The sequence below is a fragment of the Sesamum indicum genome, linkage group LG3 (genome assembly GCF_026168435.1).
Source record: "Sesamum indicum cultivar Baizhima isolate 11 linkage group LG3, ASM2616843v1, whole genome shotgun sequence".
NCBI classification, from domain to species: domain Eukaryota; kingdom Viridiplantae; phylum Streptophyta; class Magnoliopsida; order Lamiales; family Pedaliaceae; genus Sesamum; species Sesamum indicum.
Genome location: NC_142659.1, coordinates 29,133,946 through 29,161,390, shown reverse-complemented (window position 1 = coordinate 29,161,390; position 27,445 = coordinate 29,133,946). Strand labels below are relative to the sequence as shown.

The 27,445-nt window shown below is 32.0% G+C and overlaps 1 protein-coding gene and 1 pseudogene across 1 annotated transcript; both read right to left on the bottom strand.

The window, feature by feature from the left end:
* Nucleotides 1-5,763: 5,763 nt before the first annotated feature.
* LOC105159157 (transcription factor HEC2 pseudogene) lies at nucleotides 5,764-7,088 on the bottom strand (annotated as a pseudogene).
* Nucleotides 7,089-18,095: 11,007 nt separating this feature from the next.
* On the bottom strand, nucleotides 18,096-19,780 carry LOC105159156 (heat stress transcription factor B-4-like). The gene is made up of 2 exons (XM_011076115.3): nucleotides 19,290-19,780; nucleotides 18,096-19,107 (listed from the first exon to the last, which is right to left on the bottom strand). Exons 1-2 carry the CDS (start codon nucleotides 19,536-19,538, stop codon nucleotides 18,241-18,243), a joined length of 1,116 nt encoding a protein of 371 aa, XP_011074417.2. The 5' UTR covers nucleotides 19,539-19,780; the 3' UTR covers nucleotides 18,096-18,240.
* Between the last annotated feature and the right edge of the window lie 7,665 nt (nucleotides 19,781-27,445).

Here is a 27,445-nt window from a genome sequence, read left to right as displayed (position 1 = left end):
TGGTATTAGGAACGGTCAATTTTTTGCTTGGAACAATCTTTTGTAGCTGTTTTGGGAACCATTAATCTTATTTGGGAACACATTTTAAGAACTATTTTAGCATTGGTATTAGAAACGATTTTTTGTTTAGATTTGTAATATGGTCTTAGGAACAAATACTGTAACTGTTATTTTGGAACACCATTTGGAATGATTTTGCTTTTCCAAAAAAATTAGACATTAAAAATGTGGATCATCGATCACTTTTTGTTCCTCTTGAATTCCAATGCCCATCCAATATGGCACGGGCTTTGGAACGGTTGTGGGATCCATGCCAAATTCATTTTTGTTTTTCTGTAGTGTTGATCAAATACCGAATTGAATTCTGGTTTGGTATTTGATTATTTTTTACTGTAAATTTCGGTTTACGATTCGATTATTTATGCAGTTAATTGAATCAAACTGAATACCGAACTTAAAATGTATATATACATATACTATATTATAAATATAAATAATTAATATCTTAATATCTGTATTGATAACAAAAAAAAATAATTTTACTGTTAATATATACTTAATGTATTATCTCTGCTGATTAATAAATAATTAATAGCTAACAAAAACATTAGATTATATATTTCTTTAATTTGTGGTTAATTCAGTTCAAAATCGAAGCGAACCCAATTGAATATTTTGATTTGGTATTTGTTATGCCATTTCGATGTACCGTAATTTTGGTTCACTGAACTTTGGATTCCGTTGAATTGGATTAACTAAACTGCTAAGTTTGAAAAAAAGAACAAAAATCAAAATTAAGTGGGATTGTCAAATGGAAATTAATTTCTTAGCCAACCATATTTACATTCTGCAATCCTGCAGCTTCCAAAGAGGAAAAAATAAAATAAGAAAAAAATAAAAAAAGAGAGAGATGAATTATGAGTCATTAATTAGAACAAGTAGCTTGGTTTTGAATTTCATTGACAATATAAAACTCGTTATTTTAATAAATATATTATGAGGTGACGTTTGATTCATAATACTTGATTTAGTGAAAACTGAACCATGATTTAAGTAAATTTTCAATTGATTTTAGCGGAAAAATAATATTTTACAATAATCATATTGCATTATTGAGATAGTGACAATGAATTTAATTCAAACAAACATTTAATTTGCCAAAAAAGAAAAAAGAAAAAAAACATATGTAACACATAAATCTAGAAATCAAAGCTGCTTCGAGTTTTGTAATTTGCGAATGGAATTTTACGGTGAAGTTAACCAAAACTCAATAGTATTTTGGCTTGTTGGCTAAAGTCAGAACATTTACTCCCCGACCATTTGCTAAAATGTCGCTGCAGCCCTAACGCGTCACTATTCATCAAAAACCACATGCATTTATTTATATGTGGCTTCTGAATCAATTCTTACCTATGTATGTGATGCTTTTAAAAGAAATATGATTTTTTGTATTACGGTTAATTATTATAATAAAACGTAAAAGATCACGACGAATATAAATTAACAATGATTATTAATTGTTGTTTCTATAAATAATGTCAAAATATTTGCTGTAGCTAAAAACCATAGCAAATATTTTGATCATAGGTGAAACTACAGCAAATGTTGATTATAAGTAAATCTAAAACTTAAGTTTTTATAACATCGTTTTTCTTCACCAGTAGTAAATAATATTTGTTTACTATGATTTTTAAGTCCGTCATTTATAATGTAGGGAATGATCAATTTTATCGTAATGCGATATTCATTTGGGAAACTATTGGGAGCCTCCTGGTGATGAGTTTTTCTTTTTTTTTTTTTACTACATTTACAGTGAAATTTATATTTTGTTGATGTAATATAATTGACACTTTTTAATATATTCAAACTCTATCTAAAAAAAATCCGACATGAATAAGAAAAAATATATCGTCATCACATAAAAACACACACACTTATATATATAGGTCAAAATAGCCGGGTAGCTAGGACGTGGATCACAAAGTAGAAAAACAAAATTATCCTGTGGGAGTAGTGGTGGATGAAGATAGAAGGATTCAGTGCACTTGGGAGAAAAAGGTCGTCACCACTACTGCCCTATTTACATACATCTCCATCACAGTTGCAAAATTAAATAAATGTAAGAAGAATTGAAGAAGAAGAAGAAGGTGGGGTTTACTGGAAATTCTCACATGGGTTTTCCCCCCTGGAATTGTTTGACCACTTGAGATTTCAATATTGGATCCTAGATTTGATTGGATTGGGCGGAGATTTTGGATGAGAGGAATAAATGGCTTTTAGTGAAGCATGACTCTTGAGACACAAACACTGCCATCTTCTCTTCCTCTGTTAGGAAGCAACCTACCTTTTTTTTGCCTGAATTATTCTACATATGCTTCATTCTTCACCCTCTCATCAACCACATTCCCGATTTTGTCTCATGTTTTTATTTTGATTTAGGGATCATTACACTCTCCTCCCTTAAAATTTAGTGTAATTATACATAAATTTCTTATGATTCAGAAATTTACATCTACTATACCTAAGATTTGCTTCCGTCTAATAAATAGGTTCATCCATTAGTCAAAATTCACTGAATTTGCTGGTATTAATAAAAAAAGAATTGAATAAAAATTTATATTAATTTACTCTCGATTGACTTATTGCAAGTCAAATAATTTTTTTCAACTAAATTACCCTTATAATATACCTCCCCACACGCTAATACACATGAAGACGCATGAGGGTAATTTAATCATAAAAAGATTTATTTAACCTGCAATAAATCAATAATATGTCAATCACGAAAAAATATAGATTTTTTTTCCTATTTTTTGGGTTTTTAGCAATAAATTCAATTAATTTTAATTATTCGAAAGTTTTATTTATTAGATGGAAGCAAAGTTCAGGAGGTGTTAAATGTATATTTCAAACTACAGGGAGTCTACGTATAATTATACCAAACTCAGACGAGGGTAGTGTATTATCCCTTTGATTTGTCACTACAAAATAAATGGATATTTCCTGCACTATAAATAATTATAACATAAAAATTAGGATAAACTACAACCATCGACCTTGAGGTTTATCATAACTATAGATACCTTTTTCATTATCAGAAAATTATAAATAACCTTATGTTTTTACTGTCCGTATAACAATAAGTCCATTTTGTTAGCCTTTGTTAGATTTTCGTCCAATTTTTATAGTAAAATAACCAAAATACCCTTTGGTTGTAAATTTTAATTTTATATATTGTTAGAATTTTTTAAAGAATATTTTTTTGGATTAATATGCCCTATTGATTATTTAGTTTACCCACCCTTTGTTTTATGTTTTTTTCAAATATTTTAAGAAAAAAATCATCAAGGACAAAATAGTAATGTCCACTCCACCATCTAAGGGCTACATAATTATCTTCTACTAAACGGAATATTAGTAATTACTCAAATAATAAGGGAGTATTTGTAATTATGTCGAACTTTTAGGAAATATTGCTGTAATTTATCCTAAAGAATATGACAGATCGATAAGTTATGACTAACGCTTATCAATATTTCTCACGATTTTAATAAAGTTCAAGACTACAAAAAATCCATGATTAGTTAGCATGCAACGAGTTTTTTACTTTTGATTATGGTAATTAATCGAAATAAAAAAATCATATCTATTTTAGTGAGTTCAGTAATTAATTATTACAGGTCAAAATCCTTCAAGTGTTTTTCCTGGTTTATATATGTACTTATTATTTGTTTATTTTATGTGAAAGGATAAGAATTTTTCTCTGAAAAAAAAAAACAATATTACTTTGTCGTATTTATATTAAATTAAGGGTGTCATATATAAAATTAATAAATTTATATTAAAATTGGGAGATTGATGTATTTGTGGGAAGCAATATTACTTTGTCGTATGGTGCGTGCACCAGATGCATTTCACTTAGTTTATGTGCTACATTTATTTTTATAAAAAATGAATATCATGCCGTATTTAATATTTTTTGGTGAAGGATATTATTGTAACTTTAATAACTTTTAATTATTATACAGATCCATCACTTTGAGAGCCTTTATGCTTTACATTATTTGCCTCCAAAGTCGCGCTTCGATTTGTTTACTCTTCTTTGATCGAAATTACCAAAAACCCCCCAAAAGCATTATTTATTTAAAAAAAGTGGGATCTAGGAAAATTAATTGTATTACAATTAAAATCCAATAACATAACACTTATTTTTAAGGTTATATCTCGGGTTGAAGCCTTGCAATAAAAAAAAAATTATGAGTTTGAATCTTATTTTTATAGTATGTTGTTATTTTTTTTTGTCTCGTTTAATCATATACATTAATTTAAACTATTAATATACTGAATGATATAATAAATCATATACTATTAAAAATAATATGAAATGAAAAACCGTACATAAAAAAGAAATCAAGAACTCTCATGTAGGATCAAACACATACTTTTGTGGTAAAGTATAATTATTGGCAATATTAATTAAATACAAAATGAAGAAATTCAAGTATTTTTAATTAAATTTAAGAATTGGGATTGAAAATGAGAGTAAACATCATTAATGATGATGTGGAGTGCTACGTAGGATTAGGAAGAAGAAGCAGGTAAGTAATGTCACGTGGCAGTGGAATGGTAATAGAATGCGATTAAGAGCGCTGAATTGTAAAGACCACCGCACTATGTCAGTGGTTCACGTGGACATCTCGTGTCTTAGCCCCATCACAATTATGCCTTTCTTGATTTGCCTTATGCTCCAACACTCTTCAATTCGTGAGATTTTGGCATATAATCTCACGCGGGGGCTTCCACAATTAGCATCTCAATGGGGCCAACATCCACTCCTCATTATTCCCATAATTCTTTCAATCATACATGCATTTTATTTTAAATAAAGTTTGTTTGTACTTAGAAGTAAATTAATCATGTACTTTCTCTTATATATTATATTTCTTTGTCTTCCATAATATGAACGAGTGACCTAATTAAATAAAATATCCCTTCAAAATCATTAACCCACCAATCAAACGTCTATATTTCTTCGGGTCATCAAACACTAGGTCTTCAAAAGCTGTAGGTCTCAATCCCAACAAATCAGTTCTGGAAATTACGTTCAATGCATATTTTTTTGACAGAAAAAATTTAATTTAGGTCTCGTGCTACTTCTATTTTTTTAAAAAAAAAAAAGGCTTTAAATTTTAACTTGAAAAGCAGAATTTAATGAAATTGTCCACTTAAATACGTTGGTGTAAAGTGATGATGCTATAATCCATGAATTCACAACTATTATACATTGAATTCCGGGAGTCCCAAATAGAGAATATGTGGACAAGTGAAGGGTGGGAATTGGAGGATCCTGAACATCAAAATCCCCAAAATGCTTCCTAGTTGTGCAATGAAGTGATGATGATTTTGGGGCGGAAAGAGAGGTTTGCTCCAATGACTTGGCACATGTATATGTTTAACTGGACCTACAAGTAACCAGTTTAAGGAGCATGTGTAGGCTGGTTGACCATCCAAATCCCCCAAACCAAGCTCTTCACTGGTCCCAACTCTCATCGCTTTATTGCTCATCTCTCTCTAGATTTTTCTTTTCTTCTTACATGACAAAACTTGGTGTTGGAGATAGTTTGCACATGGGCTTGTAACCTCAGCATAATAGTCAGTGTTGATTCCTTTCCGCTTAAGGATAGCAGCACAGAAAATAAAGAGTGTTGGATGAATTTTATGATTTAAATTGGAATACGTAATGAATGAGATGTAATAATATGATGAAATTAAATCAGAATCTTTGATGAAATATTATGTGCCAAGATTGTAGTATTATTCTCCAGGAATACACATGCATGACATAATTTGGCAATGATGAGGAAATTAAGCGAGCTCTCTTTCTTTACAACACCACCCCCACAATCAAGAATTAAACCCTTAAAAACACAACCCCTTTTGCACTAATTAACAAACTACGTACTGCCTTCATTCTCTGCCTTCTCCGTATCAAGAATCTGCCAAATGCTGCACATTCGTCGCCGATGATTGATGGTACCCTTTTGCCCCCACCGGAAAGTAGTTCCCGCTAGACATCGGCACCGGGAATCCCATCCCGGCAGCCGGCCTATTCGCTGCCACCCGCTCAAGGGACTGAACTTGGTTTTTCAAGAACTTGACGTAATGAATCGCCTCATCCAGCATCGAAGCAGTGTCCATCTTAGTTCCCCCGGGGACCAGTCTCTGCAGAATCCTTATCCTCTCACTTATCCTCTCCCGGCGGTGGCGTGCCGCCACGCTCTGAGGGTCAGTGGATATCTTCACGTTCCTCCTCTTGGGCGGCTTCACGGATTCCGGGTCAATGTGGATCGGCTGCATTGCCGCTATCCTAAAGATCATCTCCCGCATCGCGGCCATTGAATTCCGCTTCTGCTGCGACCCGCCTGAAAATTCATCCGCTTTCCATCTCCCACCACTGGAACTCGGCTGCTGCTGGAGGAAGGCTGCTGCCGATGGGTCCTGATGATGAACCCCGCCGGAAAACGATATGGTGGAAGGCTGGAGGTTCATGAATGTAGGCGAAGAAACATGTAAATTTTGATCAAGACTATTATTACAAGGGATGGGTGCAACATTACTACAACTCCCAGGATGGCTGCTGCTGAATTCCATCATGGGAATCTCATTAACATCAGAGTAATTCCCCGAGAAATCAGGAAGCTTCTCCATCTGCAGCAACATCATTTCCATCTGATCTTCAGCAGCGGATTTCATGAAGTCGATATCCATGGCTCCCTGGATTTAGCTTCCGTTATATATATATTATATATATATACAAGGAGCGGGAGAAATGGGCAGAAAGTGGGGTTTGTAGGAGAAAGAAAAGCTGGGGGACAGAGGGATGGGTAAGATGAAGAGAAGAGCGTGTAGACTGAGAGTTGTATCAGAAGGAGTAGTGCAGTGGGAGTAATTCACAGTAGCATTAGGGTCTGATGGTGAGGAAATGAAGGGGGAGAAGACTGAAGAGGAATAAAATAGTGATATGGGGAACAGGCTAATTGAGGCCACTGCCAAAGATATATATATATATATATATGTATATATATAACAACTACTTCACTCATATTATGTAATAAATATAATATACGAATTATAAAAAATGCTTCACTTATTTTTATTAAATAATATAATGTCAAATATCATAAAGTTGGTGAACTTTTTCCTTTTAAAAAAAAAATCAAAATTGTGAGAAATTAATGAAGATGTATAAAATAAATAAAACAATCTTCTCTACCTTAGCTGCTACATTATATGAGAAATGTCAGATATTGGGGTGTATGATTATTATATTGCTGTATACAAAAGCAATGATCCTGCAAATTGATCACTCGCTAGCTAGCTACCCCTCTTTCTCTCTCTCTATCTCTCTCTATATATATATAAAAGATCAACTCTTCTGAAATAATCATGGGCCATTTCTTACACATGATCACTCCTAACAAAATTACAATTTATAATAACCAATTAATAAACAACTTATATTGCACAATTTGATCATGCAATTCCAATATTTTCAATGGACTGAAATCATAGATACAAACTCTCTTGGAATCTCAGTTTTTTCACTATTAAATAAATAAATAAATAATACAAATAATATATAAGAGAAATTATAATTTTAATCTTGAAAGTACGGGAAACGACAATTTTAGTCCTATATCATAATATTGTATTTTGCCAATTTTATCCTATTAATTTAAGAATTTTGCACACTAAGACAAAAATAGTCAAAATTTGCTAAAATAGACGAAAAATGGCACCCAATTAAGCAGGTCACGTGCACTTTTTCGACTATTTACTCGAATTTTGAGTATATTTGTCCTTTATTTATTGCAACATTCTTAAGATTCTGAAAATAGATTACTAAAATGAATTCATACAGAACTAAAATTACTATTATGTACACTTACACAACTCTAAAATTACAATTTTCCCTTATATTTCAATGAAACTTGAAATAGATTACTTATGGAGCAGTGACCAATTTAAGTAAATTTATTTATGGGGTTTGAATATTTTGTTGTAATTCAACATCTTTTTTCCTACAACTTATGATAGAAATATAGATAGATAGTGGAAATGATAAAAAGGGGCGGGATTGATGAAAATGTTGGCTTAACAGAAGAATTTGGCCCACTGCAGTGCCAATGCCCAATGCCAGAGATGTAATCTACCAACTGTTCCAGGGTTGCCATAAGTGCTTTTGGTGGTTGCACAAATATATATAGTATATGAGTATGTGTGCATTTGAGTGGACGCTTTGATCACTCACTCTTAACTTTGGCTTAAAATTTACATTCTTTTAAAAACCCTAAAACCCCACTCACATGACACTCGTCAGAGACCCCTCTTTAAATCTGCCACTCCACCACCCGGTGCCGGTGGGGGTCGCCCCCCAAACTCCGGTGCCGGTGCTTCCATGCATGTTCAATATACTTAAACCACAATTCCTCCTCAATATTATTATTGTTGTTATGAATTAATATGATAAGTCCTTTAAAATAAATTAAATTAAATTTATTATTTTTAACAAATTAAATAAAACAATTATATATCATTCTTTTATATATTACGGAAACGTAAACAGTGAAATAGCATCTACAAAATCTCCTTGGGTAAAACTTGTGTCTATATATATCTTGATCCTAGCAATAACGATTGAAATTGTAGAAGCACTATACCATATGATTGTATTTGGATTGAAAATTTTAAAATCATGAATTTTAAATTCTTTGTAATAAGTTTTTTGAATATGTTTTTATAATTCTAGATATAATTAAAGGATTTCAAACTCTTTCATTTTTAATTTTGAAAGTTTTGATGAATATGGATGGGTTCAAATTTCTTTGAAGATCCTTTCTCCAAATACTTTCTTCAAATCCAAATTCATCAATCCAAATATACCCTATTATAAATTTGTTAAGAATCGAAACCCTAATCTATTGATTAATAGTTACAAATAAAATGTATGGTAAATTATATTATGTGCAATACCTCTTGAAATCTAATTACACAAATACTCTTTATTATTGATTATAAAATTATAATTACATCCCTTAAAGTTGTAATTATAATTTACATTGACATCCCATCAATGATAAAAATTTACATAAATATTTTTTGGGGAAATTATATTGACACCCGACCCTTAATTAGGGGTCTGCTTATAATTTTATAAAATGTGAGCGTATATGTATAATTAGATTTAATTTTAGGGTTATCTATATAAATATTTATCTTAAAATATAAGTATAATCTGATCAAAAATCTTGAATAGAATTAAATAATTGCTTTATACAGGGTAAGTTGTATAATTAAAAATGATAGTGGAATTTTTTTTTTAAAAAAAAAAAAAAGGAGCAACCATTCTGGAAAGTTCAGAGTCTCCCCCACCCCCACCCTAAGAACCCAAAATATAGGTTGAAACAAATTGGGGTCGGCACACTAATCGAGGAGGATCAGGTTATGACTGCAACAACTTACAACTGTCTCATGTGCTGCTCTCAACCGAATTACCACCGGTAAACTACCTTCCTATTTCCCATTTCCCATTTACTTCTTATTACTTACAATATTTGAACAATTACATCAATTCAATTAATACATCAATCTAATTATTAATAAATGGGTAGGGGTTCTCCAAACCCTCATCTAGATAAATAAAAAAAATGAAAAAGTAAACATAAGTAACATTATGAAATAAATTACGATAAATTCAGATAAAAAGTGAGATAAATGCAAATTACCCCCCTGAAATATTAACAAATGGCGAAAAGCTCCCTTGAAAAAAAAAATAAAAACAAAGGGCAAAGAGCCTCCCCGACATTTGAATAAAGAAGTATATTGCCCCCTTCTGCTGGACAATGTAGTTCACTCACCCATTTTTGCGACTGATTAGCTATTTTGGTTTGTAAATGATTATTTTTATCCCTAATTAGTAAAACTAAAGTTGAAAAACATTAACACTTTCTCTTTTTTTATATTGCAGCACGTTACTCTCTTCTTTTAGAGGTTATTCGTCTATGGATTCTATGTAGTTTCTATGAAAACATATGCAGTTTATTTAGTAATTAGGGGATAAAAGTGATCAGTTATAGGTCAAAATAGCTAAATCAGTCGCAAAATGGATAAGTAAACTACATTGCCCAGCGGAGAGGAGTAATAAGCTACTTTATAGGTTGGGGAGGCTTTTTGCCCTTTATTTTTCTTTTCAAAGGTTTTTTTTTTACCTCTTTTCAATATTTCAGGGGTAATTTGGATTGATAACTATGATTATTCATCATACTAAATTAATCATAATACTCCATTCATTTATGTTAAATTTTTTTATCTTTCATTGGCTGATAAAAGTAATTTTCTTATCGTTGATAAAATTAACAAAGTAGCATGTGATATTCGACCCACGAAACATACCTTTTATATTAATTAAAAAGGACCAGTTGCCTGAGTTGACTATAAGAGGTTTTACGTTAAGGGCAACCCTATAGTACCTCTAACGATTGGTGTTTGTTACCATTCTTATTTCACACTAAATTGAGAAGAAAAAAAAAAATGGGACGTATTAAGCAACACGACAGTCAAACCTCAGGTCCCAGACCTCATCAACACATATTTTGGTTATATATATACAGTAAATTTACCAATTAAGTTAAAATATACCTATATAGGTGGGGGGGGGGGGGGGGGGCACAGAGAGTTCTCCCTTGACAAGGTTGAGATGAGGCTGCGGCAAAATTCCAATGAGGACATATTTAAATGAATTAGAATGACAGGGACTTGTAACGGGTATAAATAGTGCTATAATTATATAAGTTGTGAAGACGACCTTTGGGGTAAGCGACAAACTTTATTCATTGTATCAATACACACTGCCAATTTTCTAATTTGTTCAAATTCTATCCTTTTTACTTTATTTTTCTCATCATCCTACCTTGTCTCATAATTCACTCACTTTCATTTTATTTTCAACTTAATTAAATTGATCAACAATCCTAAATTATGATAATCTCAAGTACTCGCTACCACCACTTTTAATAATCATACTCTTAACAATATTTAGGTTAATTAATTGAGTCTTTTATATGGTTAGAGTCCTTTCCTGAAAGTATATAAACAAATAAATCTTTAATTAAATATTTGTGTCGAGTATTACTTATAAATTTAACATATTATATGATTGATAATCATGTCTCCTCATTGGATGGTACCACTTCCCATGGGATCAAAGAGCCTATTTAGGGAGGATACTGAGTTTATAGAATGGATTGGTCGAGGCTCGTATAAAGACAAGAAGATTCTTGATCTATCAAAAAATTACTAATTTCCAAATTAGGCGGCATTTTGAACTAAGAAATATTGGTATATGTATTCAATTACATATTTAATATTCTAAAAAAAAACTATATTTAAACGCTATATATTAATTAGGTGCAGTATAGTAACAAATATATTAATCATATCATCACATTTTAATATTACTGCACACAAACTTCCACACCCACAGGCAAACACGGCAATAGGGAAAGGAAGCATGTGTGTGGTTTGAGGGGCTGTTTGGCTGCCTGCTTTTCTGCAACAAGCAAGAAAACGCTCTCAATCTCAGCTCGGCACAGCACCCTGATCTCAAGCACCGTCCAAATTGTAATACCAGAAGTACCACTAGGACATGAATATTCAGTCTCTTTGAATTCATGCATGTCCCCAACCATTAACCAAAAAATTTAAAAAAAAAAAAAAAAAGTATATTTTTATGAAGAAGACATGAATAAAGGGACATGTTCTCTGCAATAAGAGGTTCGATTGGATAAAAGAATCCAGAAGAGAGAGATTTTGTTGTTGGGTCCGTCCTATTTTTTTAACTTTGCATTATCACCTTATCTTATCTCCCCCCCTCCCCCCCACCCCACCCCACCTTCTATTTTTTATATAATACCTATCTCTACTATTACACACAAATAATTCCTTAAAATCGTTACCTAATACACCTAAATATGTACATACATATAAATATAAATTCGTTTTAACAACATATTTCTTCATCCCACATTAGAGACGATCGAGTCTAATTAATCCAACGATATACGATTCTCAAAATTTCCAACTCTGCACATTGCCAAGAATTCATGTTCTCGGAGACATGTTTATTTATACGTACATAAAACTATGATCCATGGTATATATTCTAATTTAGTTGTAGAAAGAATACATGTATGTATATACATATATATATATATTCCCTTCTTTTCCACACTCTTCCTTTAATTTGTCATTGGAAATTGCAGGCAGAATTTATTATAGTACAGAAATCAGAGGTGGTCCCCCTTTTTGTTCTGCTTTTACTTCCAACATGATATCAAGTAATTGGAGGGATTTCAGTTTTCCCTCCATTGCAGGAACCAAACAGTCAGAAAACGTGTAACGCTTGTTGCCTGGTTACAAGTATTGTGTTCTCATTTTCACAAAGTACGCTTTTTTCTTGGTGGGGAAAAGAGTGTGGTCATTGAATTCAATTTCTTTGATGGAGAGTGAGGTGAATTCTTACTACAAGCTACTTTGTTCCTTCTCAAGTACAGAATCTTTCAAGACATCGATTTTTGTCTAAGTTGGACTACTTACAAATGTATTACTGTGTGTTTAGCGTTGGAACACAGCCCAAGATATTTTTATCGGATATTTACATTTATACTCCTTATCTATGTCCTATTTACACAAACTATTAATATTTTTGGTGTAATTACAGAAATCATCCCTATCAGTTAAAACACAGAGTTAGTTTGTTTAATGATGCAGACGTTATTTGAGAATGTATATGTAATTTTTCAAATATCAAGAAAAATTTGTATAAATAATGTTGACGTTTCTGATAGGTATATATAAATTTTATAAGCAAGAAGTTGGTTAAGTATGGTTATCCAAATTAAATGCATTATGTCTTGGTCTTATTGCAACATGGACAATACAAGATACACATGAACATCAGCGTATGTTTGTGAAGGCAACGCATGCAAATGCAATGCATATGGAACTCATAAAGATCACTGCAAAAATTCAACTCTCTCATAAATGCAATTAGGCTGATTATTGACCTTTGAGGCTGCTGGTTTCACATTTTTTGGGCCTCACATGTACGTCGGCCTGTTTCAGAGACCCACAGCTAAAACTTGATAACCCATCACACATCAATCATGTCATATATTATTAACCTTAAAACCTCTTCTCTAATTATGACTATAAAGTTGAAGCATGTCTGCGTGTTCACACATGAACTCAAAACAAAGATTCAGAAGTATAGTGGTGAGGCTGCATGCACGTATTGAATTTTTCATTTTAAGTTCTAATGCATCTTTTATTTTATTTAATGTACATGCACTATGACTCATAAAAATTTTCATATAATTAAATAAATATCAAACGTGACATGGATGTATTAATTGCAATAAAGTATAGAATAAAATTTAAAATAAAAAATTCAATCCGTAATCTGATTAAAGGGTTTTTACTTGTATTTTGATGTTTGTCGTAAACCAATTGGATCACAAATAACAAGAGTTGGAGCCATTGAAATGGATGGTGGGGTGGATCCATACTGTCCAGCTATAGTCTTACGTCCAAATGTACTGGGCTTCTTCACTGTCCGGTTAATGAGCCACATAAACGGACCAAAACCCATTACAGACCAGGGCTTATTTCATATGGATAATAATCAAATATTCTTTGCTGTTTGACTTTGATCATGTCAGATTTGTTACCTTTTTTCTTTTGGATTTTCCTATTATTTGTGTAAGGAGCTAATAGAAAATATTTAGACACTATGACATGTTACGGTTAACTGCTGTTGACATGTCACTCATTATGAATGCAAACCTAGCTACAATTCCCCCTTGCTCTTTTTTCCCTGTATTTTTCGTATTATTTTCCTTCAAAATTTTCACAGTAAAAAAACTTTAATTATTCACTGCACTATTAATCACGATGATTTTACTTATGATAAAAATATTATTGGGATGACATGATTCATAATATGTTGTTTTACAGTCAATTATAAGGGTTTTCTCAAATAATTAGGTTGTACTTGACTGAAACTTGGGAACCTTGCAATTAATGTTCCCCTTTCTTGAAATGTAATGTTGCAATGATGCATTTTATTTAAATTTGAGTGGTGATAATTGATGAAGGAAATCCTATATATGTTATATGTACAATCAGAAACTAATAACTTGCAAATGATGTGAAACATGATGATGATGTCTAAATTATGAATCTTCAACTCTACGAATTATGAAAAAAGTATGTATAATTAGTCGAATGATTTTTCCAAGGTTGTTAGCACATCAAATAATGTACACTCCAATCCTGCCTTCATTATTTTGTTTTCAGTTATTTCCTCATCATGCCCTTCTTTCTTAATATCATTACTACTTATGTTCCTATTAACGTAAATCCTTGGGTGCTTTCAGCCCACCTACATCTCAATTTTTCTCTTAAAAATATGAAAAAATAAAATTTTAAAATGGATTTAAAATCTTTAAGCCACTTTTCTTTTTCTTTTCTTTTTTTTCAAATGTGTTAGAGGAGCCTATTTGTCATCATTATAACAAAATAAATATATATTTTTATAAACGAGTAACAATAAAATTCGATAAAAGCATGATTTCTAGCAGGTACTGCATCCAACACTTGTTTATTTATTATATTTAATGCCTCCAAACAAGGCATCATCAAAATTGAGAAATTTAACTATGATTCTAATGAATCAATTTCATCTTTAATTTACTCTTTCACATTACATTTATTTTTAATTAATCAATAAAAAATACTATAATCTGTCGTTGAATTCAATCTCAAAATTTCATCTCTTCAAATACAATATATGTATAGAGAGAGAGAAAAATGCCTTCCACTATAATATTAAAAATAAGTAAATTATTTTCCTATAAAAAAAAATAGTAATCGGGAGGTGAATTTTTATTTCTTTTTTTTATATATATAATGAGGATAATTTACTCATATATAAGATAAATTACATTAAAGTGTGTATATGTATATATTCCATAATATATATAGCATCATATATCAGCATTATTAGCATATAATAAGAGAAGATTAGGAAAGAGGAGTAAGTAATGATGCAACCCCATTTCTAGAAATTGGCTTTAAAAGAATATTTTGAAGCTTCCATTAAAGCAAATTAATTAAAGGTCTCTCGAAAGCTTTAGCTCTACGACCCTCGACAGAAACACACACACACACATACATACATATATATATATATATACATAAAGCTGCATGATACCCTTCACACACATATATATATATATAAATAAATAAATACATACGAAGGTTTAAATTGTCAATAAAGTGGTAATAAAAATACCAAATTATACAATGTCAATAAAGTGCACTAAAAAGACTAAATGAAGAGAAATCAATCAATACAAAAATTCAACCTTTTTCCCCCCCTTTCCCAACTTTCAAAAAACTGGGCTGTTAAGCAACATCCTCTTCCTCTTCCTCATGCAAACTCAAACACAACACACTCACACTCACACTCACTCATCTTCTTAAAGCAACTTTACCCCTCTCTCTCTCTCTCTCTATATATATATATATATATACTCTTTCACTTTTTATATCTATATAAACACACACATATATATATACATATATACCTGATCAATTTATATTTTGTATATATCTATGTACTGTGCACGTGCAACTTAGCGGTCACGTGCCGAGACCTTCACTAAAGAAGACAAGAAAAGGAAGGTCTAGTAGGTATATATAGACTATCGAGAGAAGTAGAGAGTTTCTTAGGGCTTCATTTTTTCTTCAAAAAAAAATAAAAATTGGTGTATGTGTGAGACCAAATCATTGCAAGACCAAGATTTTCTAATCTAACATTATTCCTACCTTTACCTCTTTTCCCCTTTTTCTTCTTCTTCTTCTTGATCCTAGATATTAATATATATATATACATATATTACCTAATTTATTAATATTGGTTATTTAAATATTGTAGGAATTTTTAATTAAGACAAGAGTGATTTTTAGCACCGACCCATGTCGTAGCTGTAAATAATTTGGGAGATCATGAGTGTTCCTATATGTTATTAAAATATTTGATGATTCCCGTCTCCATTTGAGCATTTCCACAGGATTTATTTCCGTCTATAGAAATTAATTAATTAATATTAAAACAGTTTGCTAGTAGTAATAATCAATAAAAAGCAAAAGGTACGTAGCAGAGAAATGCTTAGTCAAACTTGCCATTCAGACTTTACCCTTACATGTAATTTGTGTTGTACAAAGAATCAAGATAAGTGTATTGGATAGCAAAAACAGATATATACGAGATTTCAAGCGTAGGTTGTTTGGAATCATTTGCATCTACCAATAATTTCCCATCTTTTTATAATGGAGAATGTGGGTCGACTATTTCGTATTTTTAATTTACCATTTTAATATTTCATATTTTACGTATCACATATATATATGTATTTTTCTTCGTTCATTTATAAACACGAGATCAATGATCGAGAGGGGTTGTTTAGTTTTTTTATTACATTTATAATATATATATATATATATTGTGTATAAAATTTTATTTTTTGTATAATACGAAAAGAAGGAGATCCATACGTGATAAAGAGAGGGGAAAAGGAAAAATTGGTCCCTTAACTTGTAGGAGATTGCAATCTTAGTCCCTTGACTTTAATGAAAATGAGAATTTTAGTCATTTAACTTAATTTTTGGCAAATTTAATCCACTCTTTCTTAAACGATATGGTAGGACTACTTCTGCTTTGATGAAATTACAGGACAAAACTCACTGCTACACCCAGAATTAAAGGACTAGAATTGCAAATCTCTCAAAGATATAGGACGAAAAATGCAATTAACCCATGAAGAGATGCATGAGTTATACAGTTGAGTGGGAAAAGGGCAAAGGTATTCTGGTGATGAGAAGAAGTATAGAAGCGTTGATAGAAACATTTGAAACAACATTTTTGGTCAGTTTCTTCCCACATTTCGCTTTCGTGGAATAACTCAGAACTTTCTTTTTACTCCATACATACACATACATTAAATATACATGCACACACACACACACACTCGTCTTTGTTCTCTCCTCTCTGTTTGTTTCCTCACTTTTGCGTGACTGACTCACAGTTTCAGAAAACCGAGGAATGGAGATCTTAACCATATATATAAAATCAGAACACACATGATGGCCTAATTCCTTTCGTAGATCATAGTGGGACTTTCTTTCCTAATGGATAATAATACTACTCATTATTACTGTAATAATGACATATTGAAATATAGACCAATTCGTGAAATCCTAAGTTCTTCTTTTTATATAGATAGTCTTATTACATACATATATATGTATATATGATTAGTTTATTCATCAAAAATGAAATCTTGTACTAAGTAAAGAATTAATTTTTGTTGGAGATATGGGCATTTCCATACATGTGTACGTATGATACATAAATGCATTGATCAGACAATTCAGTCACAGAATACAAAAAACAAAAAAAATTGCCATTGAGATGCAGGCTGCAAACCTTTCTGAGTTTTCTCCTCAGTCGAACTGAAAAAAGAAAAGCTTCAGATTCAGGTTCAGGTTCAGCTTCAGCCCCTCCCTCCCTCTCTCTCTCTCTCTCTCTCTTCTCTCTGAACTAACCATTAATTCATCTGACTCAAAACATTCAGATATCGAACAGAAAGAGAGGAAAAAAAAATAAAAGCAAAGATGAGAAGAGAAGAGTTCATGAGACCAAATTCATTAATAATCAAAGGCGTTTGAATGTTGCAGTGCCGGATATATCAAAAAAGGTGAAAAGTAGAGAAACGAGAAAGCCAAGAAAGGGTGTTACAACTAAAAAAGGCATTGTTTTGGAGTATTTGAAACTTGATTCCGTCTTCTAATTTCAGTCTTGCCAAAACCCACCTGCATTCATGGCTGGCTGGGACAACATCATAAACACGAAGCTATATATATATAGAGAGAGAGAGTTGTATATACAGAGAAGCAAGTCAAACGCCCAGACGTACGTACTCACAATCTGAAACATCTTTTTAAAGATATCATCACGTCTAGCTAACATAAAATTTTAAAGGGAAACAAGAACTAGAGATGATAAAGCTGGGTGAATATCATATATTATAATAATAATCAACTGTGATTCAAGAAAAGCTAACATGGGGAAGGAGGCATGAGATTCAACCCTAAATCGTCCTTCTCAAGAACCAATCTTGTCTTGTTTGTCTCTGTTGAGGAATTGTATTCTGGGTGCAATCTTTTCTTGGAAGAGAGTGGCACACCAAACAGCTTAGTTCTGTAGGCGTCATTGTTTGTGGGCTCTTCAAGAATTGTCACACTGCTCTGTGAAGTTTTGCTTGGAGAAGAAGATGAGTTGATGTTGAAGGAACTCAGAAAACCGTTACCTTGCTTAGGGTTTGCTGCCATCTGTTGGTACCCTATGAGTTGGTTCAGAGGCTTCTGAAGCAGTGAGGAGCCATTAATGGGGGTGGCTGCTGGTGCAGAAGAATTAGATGAGTTGCAAAGGAATAGAGAGGAGCTGAATGAATTGCTTGGAGCTACTGGTTTGACATGGTTTTGGACGAAGTATATGATGTCGTTATATAGTTTTCTCATGTGGGCTAACTCCGACATGAGCATGTTGTTGTTTCTTCTGAGCCTTTCGTTGTCTTCAGACAGTGCCGCGAATGAGGTGGTAGTACCGTTGTTGTAGCCACTACAAACACCACCACTTGCGGCGTTGCCCACGGGGGGGACTGCGCCGGTAGGGGATGGGAGCGGTGGTGGTGAGTCACACCAGTTGTTTGGTTGTTCATCGGAATCAGGTGGAGAGATGCTGACTCGGCTAGGGTAGGGGAAGAAGCTTTGGCCGGTGATGGGATGGTGGTGGTGTTGGTGGTTAAGGGCCACCTGCGGCTGAGCAGTTTTCCTCCGGTGGATCTCACATAGCAAGTGTTTCTCCCCTTTCTTGAAGAACTCATTTGCAAACTCCCATCTATCCGGGACAATCTTTCTGAAACCCTAGTTCACCAAACCCAAAAGAAAAAGGATAAGAAGGAAAAAAAAAACAGCCAAGTACAATCATATAGAAAAAAAGTTAATTGTTTCATGCATTTGAAAGAAACACAGCATGAAGTTTTTACACCATGAATCTATCTGTATGCATGCTGTAGTGTGTGAAAAGCTGATGAAACTCAACTCACATAGGTGTTGAGTTGGCGGACGAAGCTGGAGAAATTGTTGTGCTTGAAGTAGTTAGGGAGGAGGTCTCTGGCAAACTCCGGCGGCCGCCAAACAACAAAGGTGGTGTCGTCTTCTCCCCAAGAAACTATGTGGTCGGTGGTGGGATCATCAACAAGTTGGTAAGTCTTGGTCAGGAATGGAGCAGGGACAGATTTGTGTGAGTCTAAGGATAACAATATACCCTCACAGTTATCCAACATCAAAGCCATGGAACTATACAGGGTCTTTTCCTTAAAGAATCTTGGTTCTTGAAAATGAGGGTTTTTGAGGGGAGGGGGGTTTGAATGATGAGTGGAAATGTGAAGTAATTGGTATAGAGAAATTTGAGTTTTTAGGTGGGGGGGGTGGAGGTGAAATTTTAAAAACTGGCAAGGAGACCTCGGGCATGTAGTGAGAGAGGAATATGTGTCTGTCTGTCTAGGACTGTGAAATAAGGGCCTTTCAAGATAAACCCGTGACAATCCTTTTCTCTCTCTCTCTAAATTTATTAGAATTTGTTTCTTATTATTATTATTTGGTTAAAGTGTAGTGAATATGATGGAATGCACACACTCACGCACAAGAGAAGAGAGGGGTTAGTGGGGGGAGGGGAGTAATTGACGGTGCCACCCTTCTTTCTTCTGTTCCTTTTCATTGTCCTTTTTTGGGAAAAACTTTTTTCTTCTTTTTGTTTGTCTTCTCATCTTTTAAACCACTGATACTGCTCTTTTGCTGGACTACTCTCTGCCTTCCTTCTTTACTGGAGATATTCTTGTTTTTTCCTCTCCAATTTCCTTTTTTCTTTTTCAAATACATTCACATACTTCTTTGTAATTCAATATTAAACCATAAAATTATTAATATCACCATTCAACTTCACTAAATATCAATAAATCAACATATGCCAATTTCCGTCTCATGAATCTTCTGGAAATAGTCAACAAAAATATATATAATTAAGAATGAAAATATATAAATGAACCCCAAGAAAAAAAAAACTAAAATAATTATGGTACTATCACAAAGCAAGGGGCAATTCAGTCAGTACAGACAAATATTCCTTAATTTGCAAGATCCCAATTTATTGTTATTATATATATATATATATATGGGAACAATAATAATTAATTAATGAAATAAAGAAGAGGCAGAAGAAGAAGGTGTTGGTAATCAGTTCACGTCAAACGAGTGTACTGATGTAGCTTCCACATTAATTTTTGTAGGTATCTCCTTGTTGTTTAATGGCGACCAAACCACACACTATCCCTCTCTCACTGGCGCACACATATTTTAGGGATCCCCCATACCACCTCCTACTGCCCTTCTGCTTCCTTTGAAGAATATATATCGTGTAATAATAAGGAAAAGCCACACTTCGAATTACGTGATGGGATTTAAAGCCTGTGGGCTGTGGGGTGACGACATTTCTCTTCTTCTTCTTCTCTTCGCTTCTTTTTTCCTTAATTTCTCCTCTTCTTACAATAATATTCCAAACTTCAAAAAGAAACATCATGCATACAGACAGACGGACAGACAGACATACATACTCTCTGCTCATTCTTGACCTTTCCTTGTGTTTTTCCTGCCCACAAATACACACACTACTGTTCTGTGCTGTGCTATCATCAGCTGGTTACCATTGGGGAGCTTCCGATCCTCTTCCTGTTTCTTTGACCCTGCGATTTTTGGCTGAGGTGGCTCAGGTGTTTGAATTATTGGCCTATAAAGTTTCCATGAATATCCTTAAATCTAACACCTTTTTAATTTCTTTCCTTTTAATGCCCCCAAGAAAATTAAATTATTCCCAAAAGAAAAAGATAAGAAAAGAACCCTCTTCTTCTTTTTCTTATCTTTTTCCGGTCTTCACCAAAGGATGTCCATCTTTTAAGGGTTGTTAAGTAGGTAAAATCTACCTATATTAATTGTAATTTTTTTTTATTAGTATGTCCTTTTTATGAATGAAAAAATTAAACCAGAACAAACCTATTGTAACTATTGCTATAAGTCAATTTTAATGGCCATAAGATGTTCATCTTATCGGTATAGTCTCGTTAACATACTAATAAATCAAATTTAATTTTCACAAAAACAGATATTTTGATAAAATATCATGTAAGGTTACAATAACGGTTTTGTAATGAGGTTCGATTGAAAAATTAACATTCAGACCGCCAAGATTTCAGAAAAGTGTATGAAAATTTAAAAATAATTAAATAGTTAATTACTTTTTGTTTTTTTAGGGATAATTACACTCTCCTGCCCTGAGATTTGGTGCAATTACACGTAAATCCCATGTGGTTTGGGAAATTACATCTACCATCCCTAATATTTGCTTCCGTCGAACAAATAAGTCTCTCTGTTAATCAAAATTTACTGAATTTATTGATATTAACAGAAAAATTGAATGAAAAATGATGTTTACCCCCAATTGACTTATTACTAATTTATTGTAGCATAAACTATTTTTTCTTAAAACTAAACTATTTTTATAACGATGAAAATATACTTACTTACATGTATTAATGCGTGAACACGTATGAGGGTAACTTGATAATAAAAAGATTTATTTAACCTCAAATAAGTCAGTAATAAGTTAATTGACAGTAAATATAGAGTTTTTTATTTTTTTTTTGTTAATATAAATAAATTTGGTGAATTTTGACTAATAAAGAAACTTATTTGTTAAATAAAAGCAAACTTCAGGGATACTAGATGTAATTTTTCAAATTACAGAAAATTTACGTATAATTATTCTAAATCTCATTAGAGGGAATTGTAATTATTTTTTTTTTTAAGATGGAAGGCTATATATGTGTGTGTGAAAAGTAAAAGTCATTGATTAAATTTTGATGAGTAATTATATATAGTAGGGACAGTAAAAAGTAAAAGAATAGGAAAATGATGAGTAATAATTTGAGAAAGATACCCCCAACTGATTATTTTGATGATGGGGTTTGATCTTGATGGTCATAATGGGGGGAAAAAGTTAGCACTGTTGCAGTTCCCCACTGTTATGATTAATTCTATCTTTTTCAGTTTTTGTGTGGCTGTTCTCCACATTCATCATCTAATCCTATGTTGCCCAATTAGTGGGACTATTTCTGTATCTATATGCACACAACTTTCTTGGACTTGCTGTTAATGTCTTGCCTCACAAGCTAAATTTCAAACATATACCTACCTACCTCCTATCTCCTCTGCTCTTCCTAATTATTACAATATATAACAAATCGAGGTCTAGTTCATATACTTAAGTTGGGGCTCCATAATTTTGAAATTATATGTGGGATATTATTCTTTTTAAATAGTAAATGTCATTCTATTTAAAAAATAGTTGTTGATAAGATAAAGTTATTATAATTAATACAAGATTATTATAAGTGTCTATAATTGTTAGATAGATATTTGATATTAATGATTGTAATCGATTTAAAAAAAAAAGAAGTTTATCACTTTCACTTAAAAATTATTACATTATATATTTCGCCCATTAAACATAAATTATGTATTAGATATGTAGAAGTACCAAAGTATAGTAGATACACTATATAAAATATTAAAACTTAATAAAATATATCAATAATTTTAAGTTAAAGTTATGTGAATTAAAATATATTAAATCTTACCATTAAGTTAAATCATTTTCTTGACACATTTTACCAATTTTATTGCGTGATTTAAAAAGTATATGTTTAAATTAAAGAAATCTATTAGATTGTCAATTAATTAGTGATACACAATTTTTAATAACTGGTAATTGATGGTTAGATAATTAATTAATATCCAGAATATTATAGCTGAATTATGTTCGGTGGTATGATAATTGACGACGTTCCAAATATAATTAGATAGCATTTTGGACTTATATCTAATCTTAAAAAAGCGAAAAATTCAATAAACAATGACGGAGAGTAATGAGATTTTAAAACTAGCTAGCTAGGGGGAGACACACAGAAGTGTCAGTCTCAAGTCCCGACATTAAATTCCAAACACAAAATGCTTTCTTAAATTCTGAGAAAGACAGTAAATTAAAAAGACTTCTAAAAACTTCTATCCCTAATTGTGTTGATTGTTCCTCCACTTTCTCCGGCCAACTTCAACCATTTTTCTTCTCTCAATTCTGAACAGTTTCAGCGGCTGACATGGCGACAGGACTCTCCATGTCTTTTCTTTTTTTTTTTTTTTTGGATTGTTTCTGGGTTCTGGCATTCTCGTGATACTTGCTTTTTATTTGGATTTTTGCTTATCCACGTACGCACGTATACGTTTATTCTCTCCTTCACCTTAAACACACACACAAATATATATATATATATATGCACAGAGTGATAGTGTATATATGTAAAAGGGAATATGTCACATGTTGCATCGATCTAGAGGTACCTCATTTGCAATTATTTTTTGAACTTGTCTGTAGAATCATGCATACTGCAAATCTTGTCTCTTGGACTCGATCGCTTTTGGTCCCATCCCATGGAAAATTCTACAATCGATTCGATTTTGACATGTAAAATATTGTTGATGTTGTTGATAAAACTGATGAGTAGGTTATACAATGAGTCTTGTGGTCCAATATTGCATTGTTCAACACCAAAGCTGATGTAGGAGTTGAGAACTTTTAGTTAATCAATAATTAAGATTGAGATCTTATAATTTTAAAAGTATAAGATTATTGGTTTGAGTCACCTCACATCAGATGTAAACACTAATTTCATTATGTGAAGTTGTTCTAGTCTATCAATTGTAATTAATTTGATAATTGTTTAATAATGGGACCCCATTATTTTTTTTGTTAATGTAGAATATTGTGATAATTATTGATGACTATTTTTTCCTTTTAAATGAATCATTAAATATTGAGGTTTCTAACTATTCCAATTTTTTTACCTTTCTATTATATATATATATATATATATGTATAATTAATTAGGAGAGTGAGGGCACTAAACACTAAAAATTGATTATTCCCTACGCTATACGTAACTACTGCTTAAAAATCATAATAATCAATAATATCTACCAGGCGAGTTAGACAAATCAATGTGAAAATTTGAATTTAGATTACAGTTAATCAATATTTATTATGATTTTACCTATGATCAAAATATTTATCATATTTTTTGTTGTGGATAATATTTTGGTCTGACTTGCAGAAACACCGGCTAATAGCCGTTGCAAAAACTATAGTTAACTAATATCTTCTATGATTTTTTATTTCTAATTATGATAATTAACTATAATAAAAAAAATACGTATTTATTCTAGTGAAAAAAGTATAATTTTTTGTTGGGATATATTTCTATGATCAAAAGTAAATAAAATCACGATAAATACAATTAACTGTAGCTGCTCAATGGTGATCATTAACTATTGTTCCTGCAAACAAGATTTAAAATATCAGCTATAACTCATTATAAGTATTTGGATTATAATGAAAATTATGACAAATGTGAGTTAAATTATGTCAAAACTTAAGATCTTATATTTATTTTTTTATTATGGTAAATAATAATATTAGTTTGTCATTGTTTTTACATAACATAGCAAATAATTTATTTTCTTTCTAGCGGAGGACGAAAAACTTTTTGAAACCATCTGAAAAGCGATCCAAAGGAGCCCACTACCAATCTCACTAATATAGATTCATGTGAACGTACATGTGTGTATATATATATGTATGTATATTACACCCACACTATGAATTAATGTTGTATTTGTCTGTGTGTGTGTGTGTGTGTGTGAGAGAGAGAGAGAGAGAGAGAGAGAGAGAGAGAGAGTATGTGTGTGAAAGAACAAGCAAGAAGATTCTATTCGATAATATCTAATAAGAAGGCCACCAGCTCTCTCACATGACCACCGCCGATACTCTTACACACACTTCAACCCAAGAAATTAATTAATAATTAATATACCACATTTCCAATATAGTAATCATAGTTATATAATGGGATAATGAGAATTTCTAGGAGAGACAGCTTAAAACACACAGACCTGCACACAATACTCATTTGAAAATTAATTAAACTCACACTCAAACCCAGAATCATGATCGGTCGTCCATCTCTCTTACTCTCTCTTACTCTCTCTCTCTCACACACACGCACGCACACATGTTTGTGTGTGTCATATCCATAGGTCATGTAATAAATTTAAGGCACACTTTCCGTTGTCTCAAGTAAGTAAAAGACGAGAGGAAGAATCAAAAATGAGTACGCGACAAGCTATATACAAAGGTTTCTTTGCTATCTGTCTCTTCTCACAACCCTCTAATTTTACCCAATATATATTGTTGTGTGGACTGACTCCAATCTGCAGGGCGAGATACCCAACATGTTTATTATTATTCGTTAATCTTGAAATAATCACACACGCGCACACACATGTACGTGTGTGCATGTATACAGATATCGTGTAAGTATTTTTCTTGATTTGTTTAAGTAAATTAGTATATATGACGGTAAAAAAATTTGATGGAAGATCTTTTGGTGCAAGTTGCAGGGTTTGGTGTAGATATTTGGATTAATGGGTCACGAGGGGTTACCCGCTTGTGTAGGTGTGAGTAGTATTATCTATATATATATACATATATATATATTTATGGCAATTAATATATATATATGTGTATATATATTTATGGTAATTAAGGGAAGGCACGAGGAAGAAGCCAAGTCCTATATATTAAAAGGGTAGGCTTCTTTGATTTGTCTTATTTTCTAAATAATTTTCATTCTACTACAGACATTTAAGTGTATTAAAATTTTATGTGATTACTTTTCAAGAATTAATAAAATAATGATATAGAAAATTAGAATTATTCTTGCAGTGGTGAATGAAAATCTTGAGCCACCAAGCGCACAGAAAACCCATGAGTTTCTTAAATAAAAAAAAAAAAAAAAATCCGCATGCGTTTAGGATATAATTACGTCAAGTATTAATCTTTTTATAGTTCATTTAATAAATAATATAATAAATATTTTAAAATATATCCTACGAGTCCTAACTTCTAATTAATTATTTTTTAGTATATATTAAAACCCATTAATTGGTCAGTTCAATTTATACATATGCAAACACAATTAGGAATTAATTAATTAAGACTAACAAGTCCTTTTTATTGGACGTATCCAATTGTTACCTTTTGTCAACCCTTTAGCATACGAATGGCCAGAAATTGTGTACTTTTGGCAATCAAAATCCAATAAATTGAAATTTGAAAATGTAATAAAAACGGGAAAGAAAGTAGAAATGGGGATATAATTATATATGTATAGTGATTAGACAGGAAAGCAACAAGTAATTGGAATAACTTAGAATAATAGAGAGAGAGAGAGAGAGAGAGAGAGAGAGAGAGAGTGAGTGGTGTGTCTCCATGCAAAAGTTCCTTTAATTAAAAGAAAAACACTAAAAAAGCAGCTTCGGCGGATGGAGAACTGATGGATGATCAGTAGACATATTTTGTATCTAAGAATATTGTGTGTGTGTATATATATATATATAGGTGATAGGTCCAATCCAAAAGGAGTTTTGGATGGCAAAGTTTAAAGTTATAACACAATTGCATGCCTCATTCTTTCTAATCAATTAAAGAAACCCCATTTTAACACTCTTTAGACATGCATTAAAAGCAGAGAACTTCAACACTACTCTTTTCTTTCCTTATCTTTCTTCCTTCCCTTTCTTCCCCTCTCTTTTTTTCTCCTTTTTATCTCTCTCTCTCTCTCTCTCTCTCTGTCTGTGTTTAATTTTCACAAGAACTTGTAATAAATTATTAAGTTGATTTTGACTTAACTCATCACATGTAATTTACTTCTTTTGGTTGTTGTCATGACGATAGAAAAAAAAGAACAACATGATCCCATGAATATAAACGAGTAATTAACTACTGACAGTTTGATGATCATGAACGTCTGATCAACAACATTCAAATTTATAAGTTGAAGCATTACGAATTAATCTTTTCGTGAATTTTGTTTTTCGTCCAAAATGAATTAATTCATAACTTTCCTTGTTTTCCCCAAACATTCTTGCAATGGTGTCATGACTTCAAGTACACATTATAAGGGTGGCAAATTATGTGTAAATTGAAACACCAGAGGCACATACAACAACTTAACGTATGAGCTAAAATGATAAGACA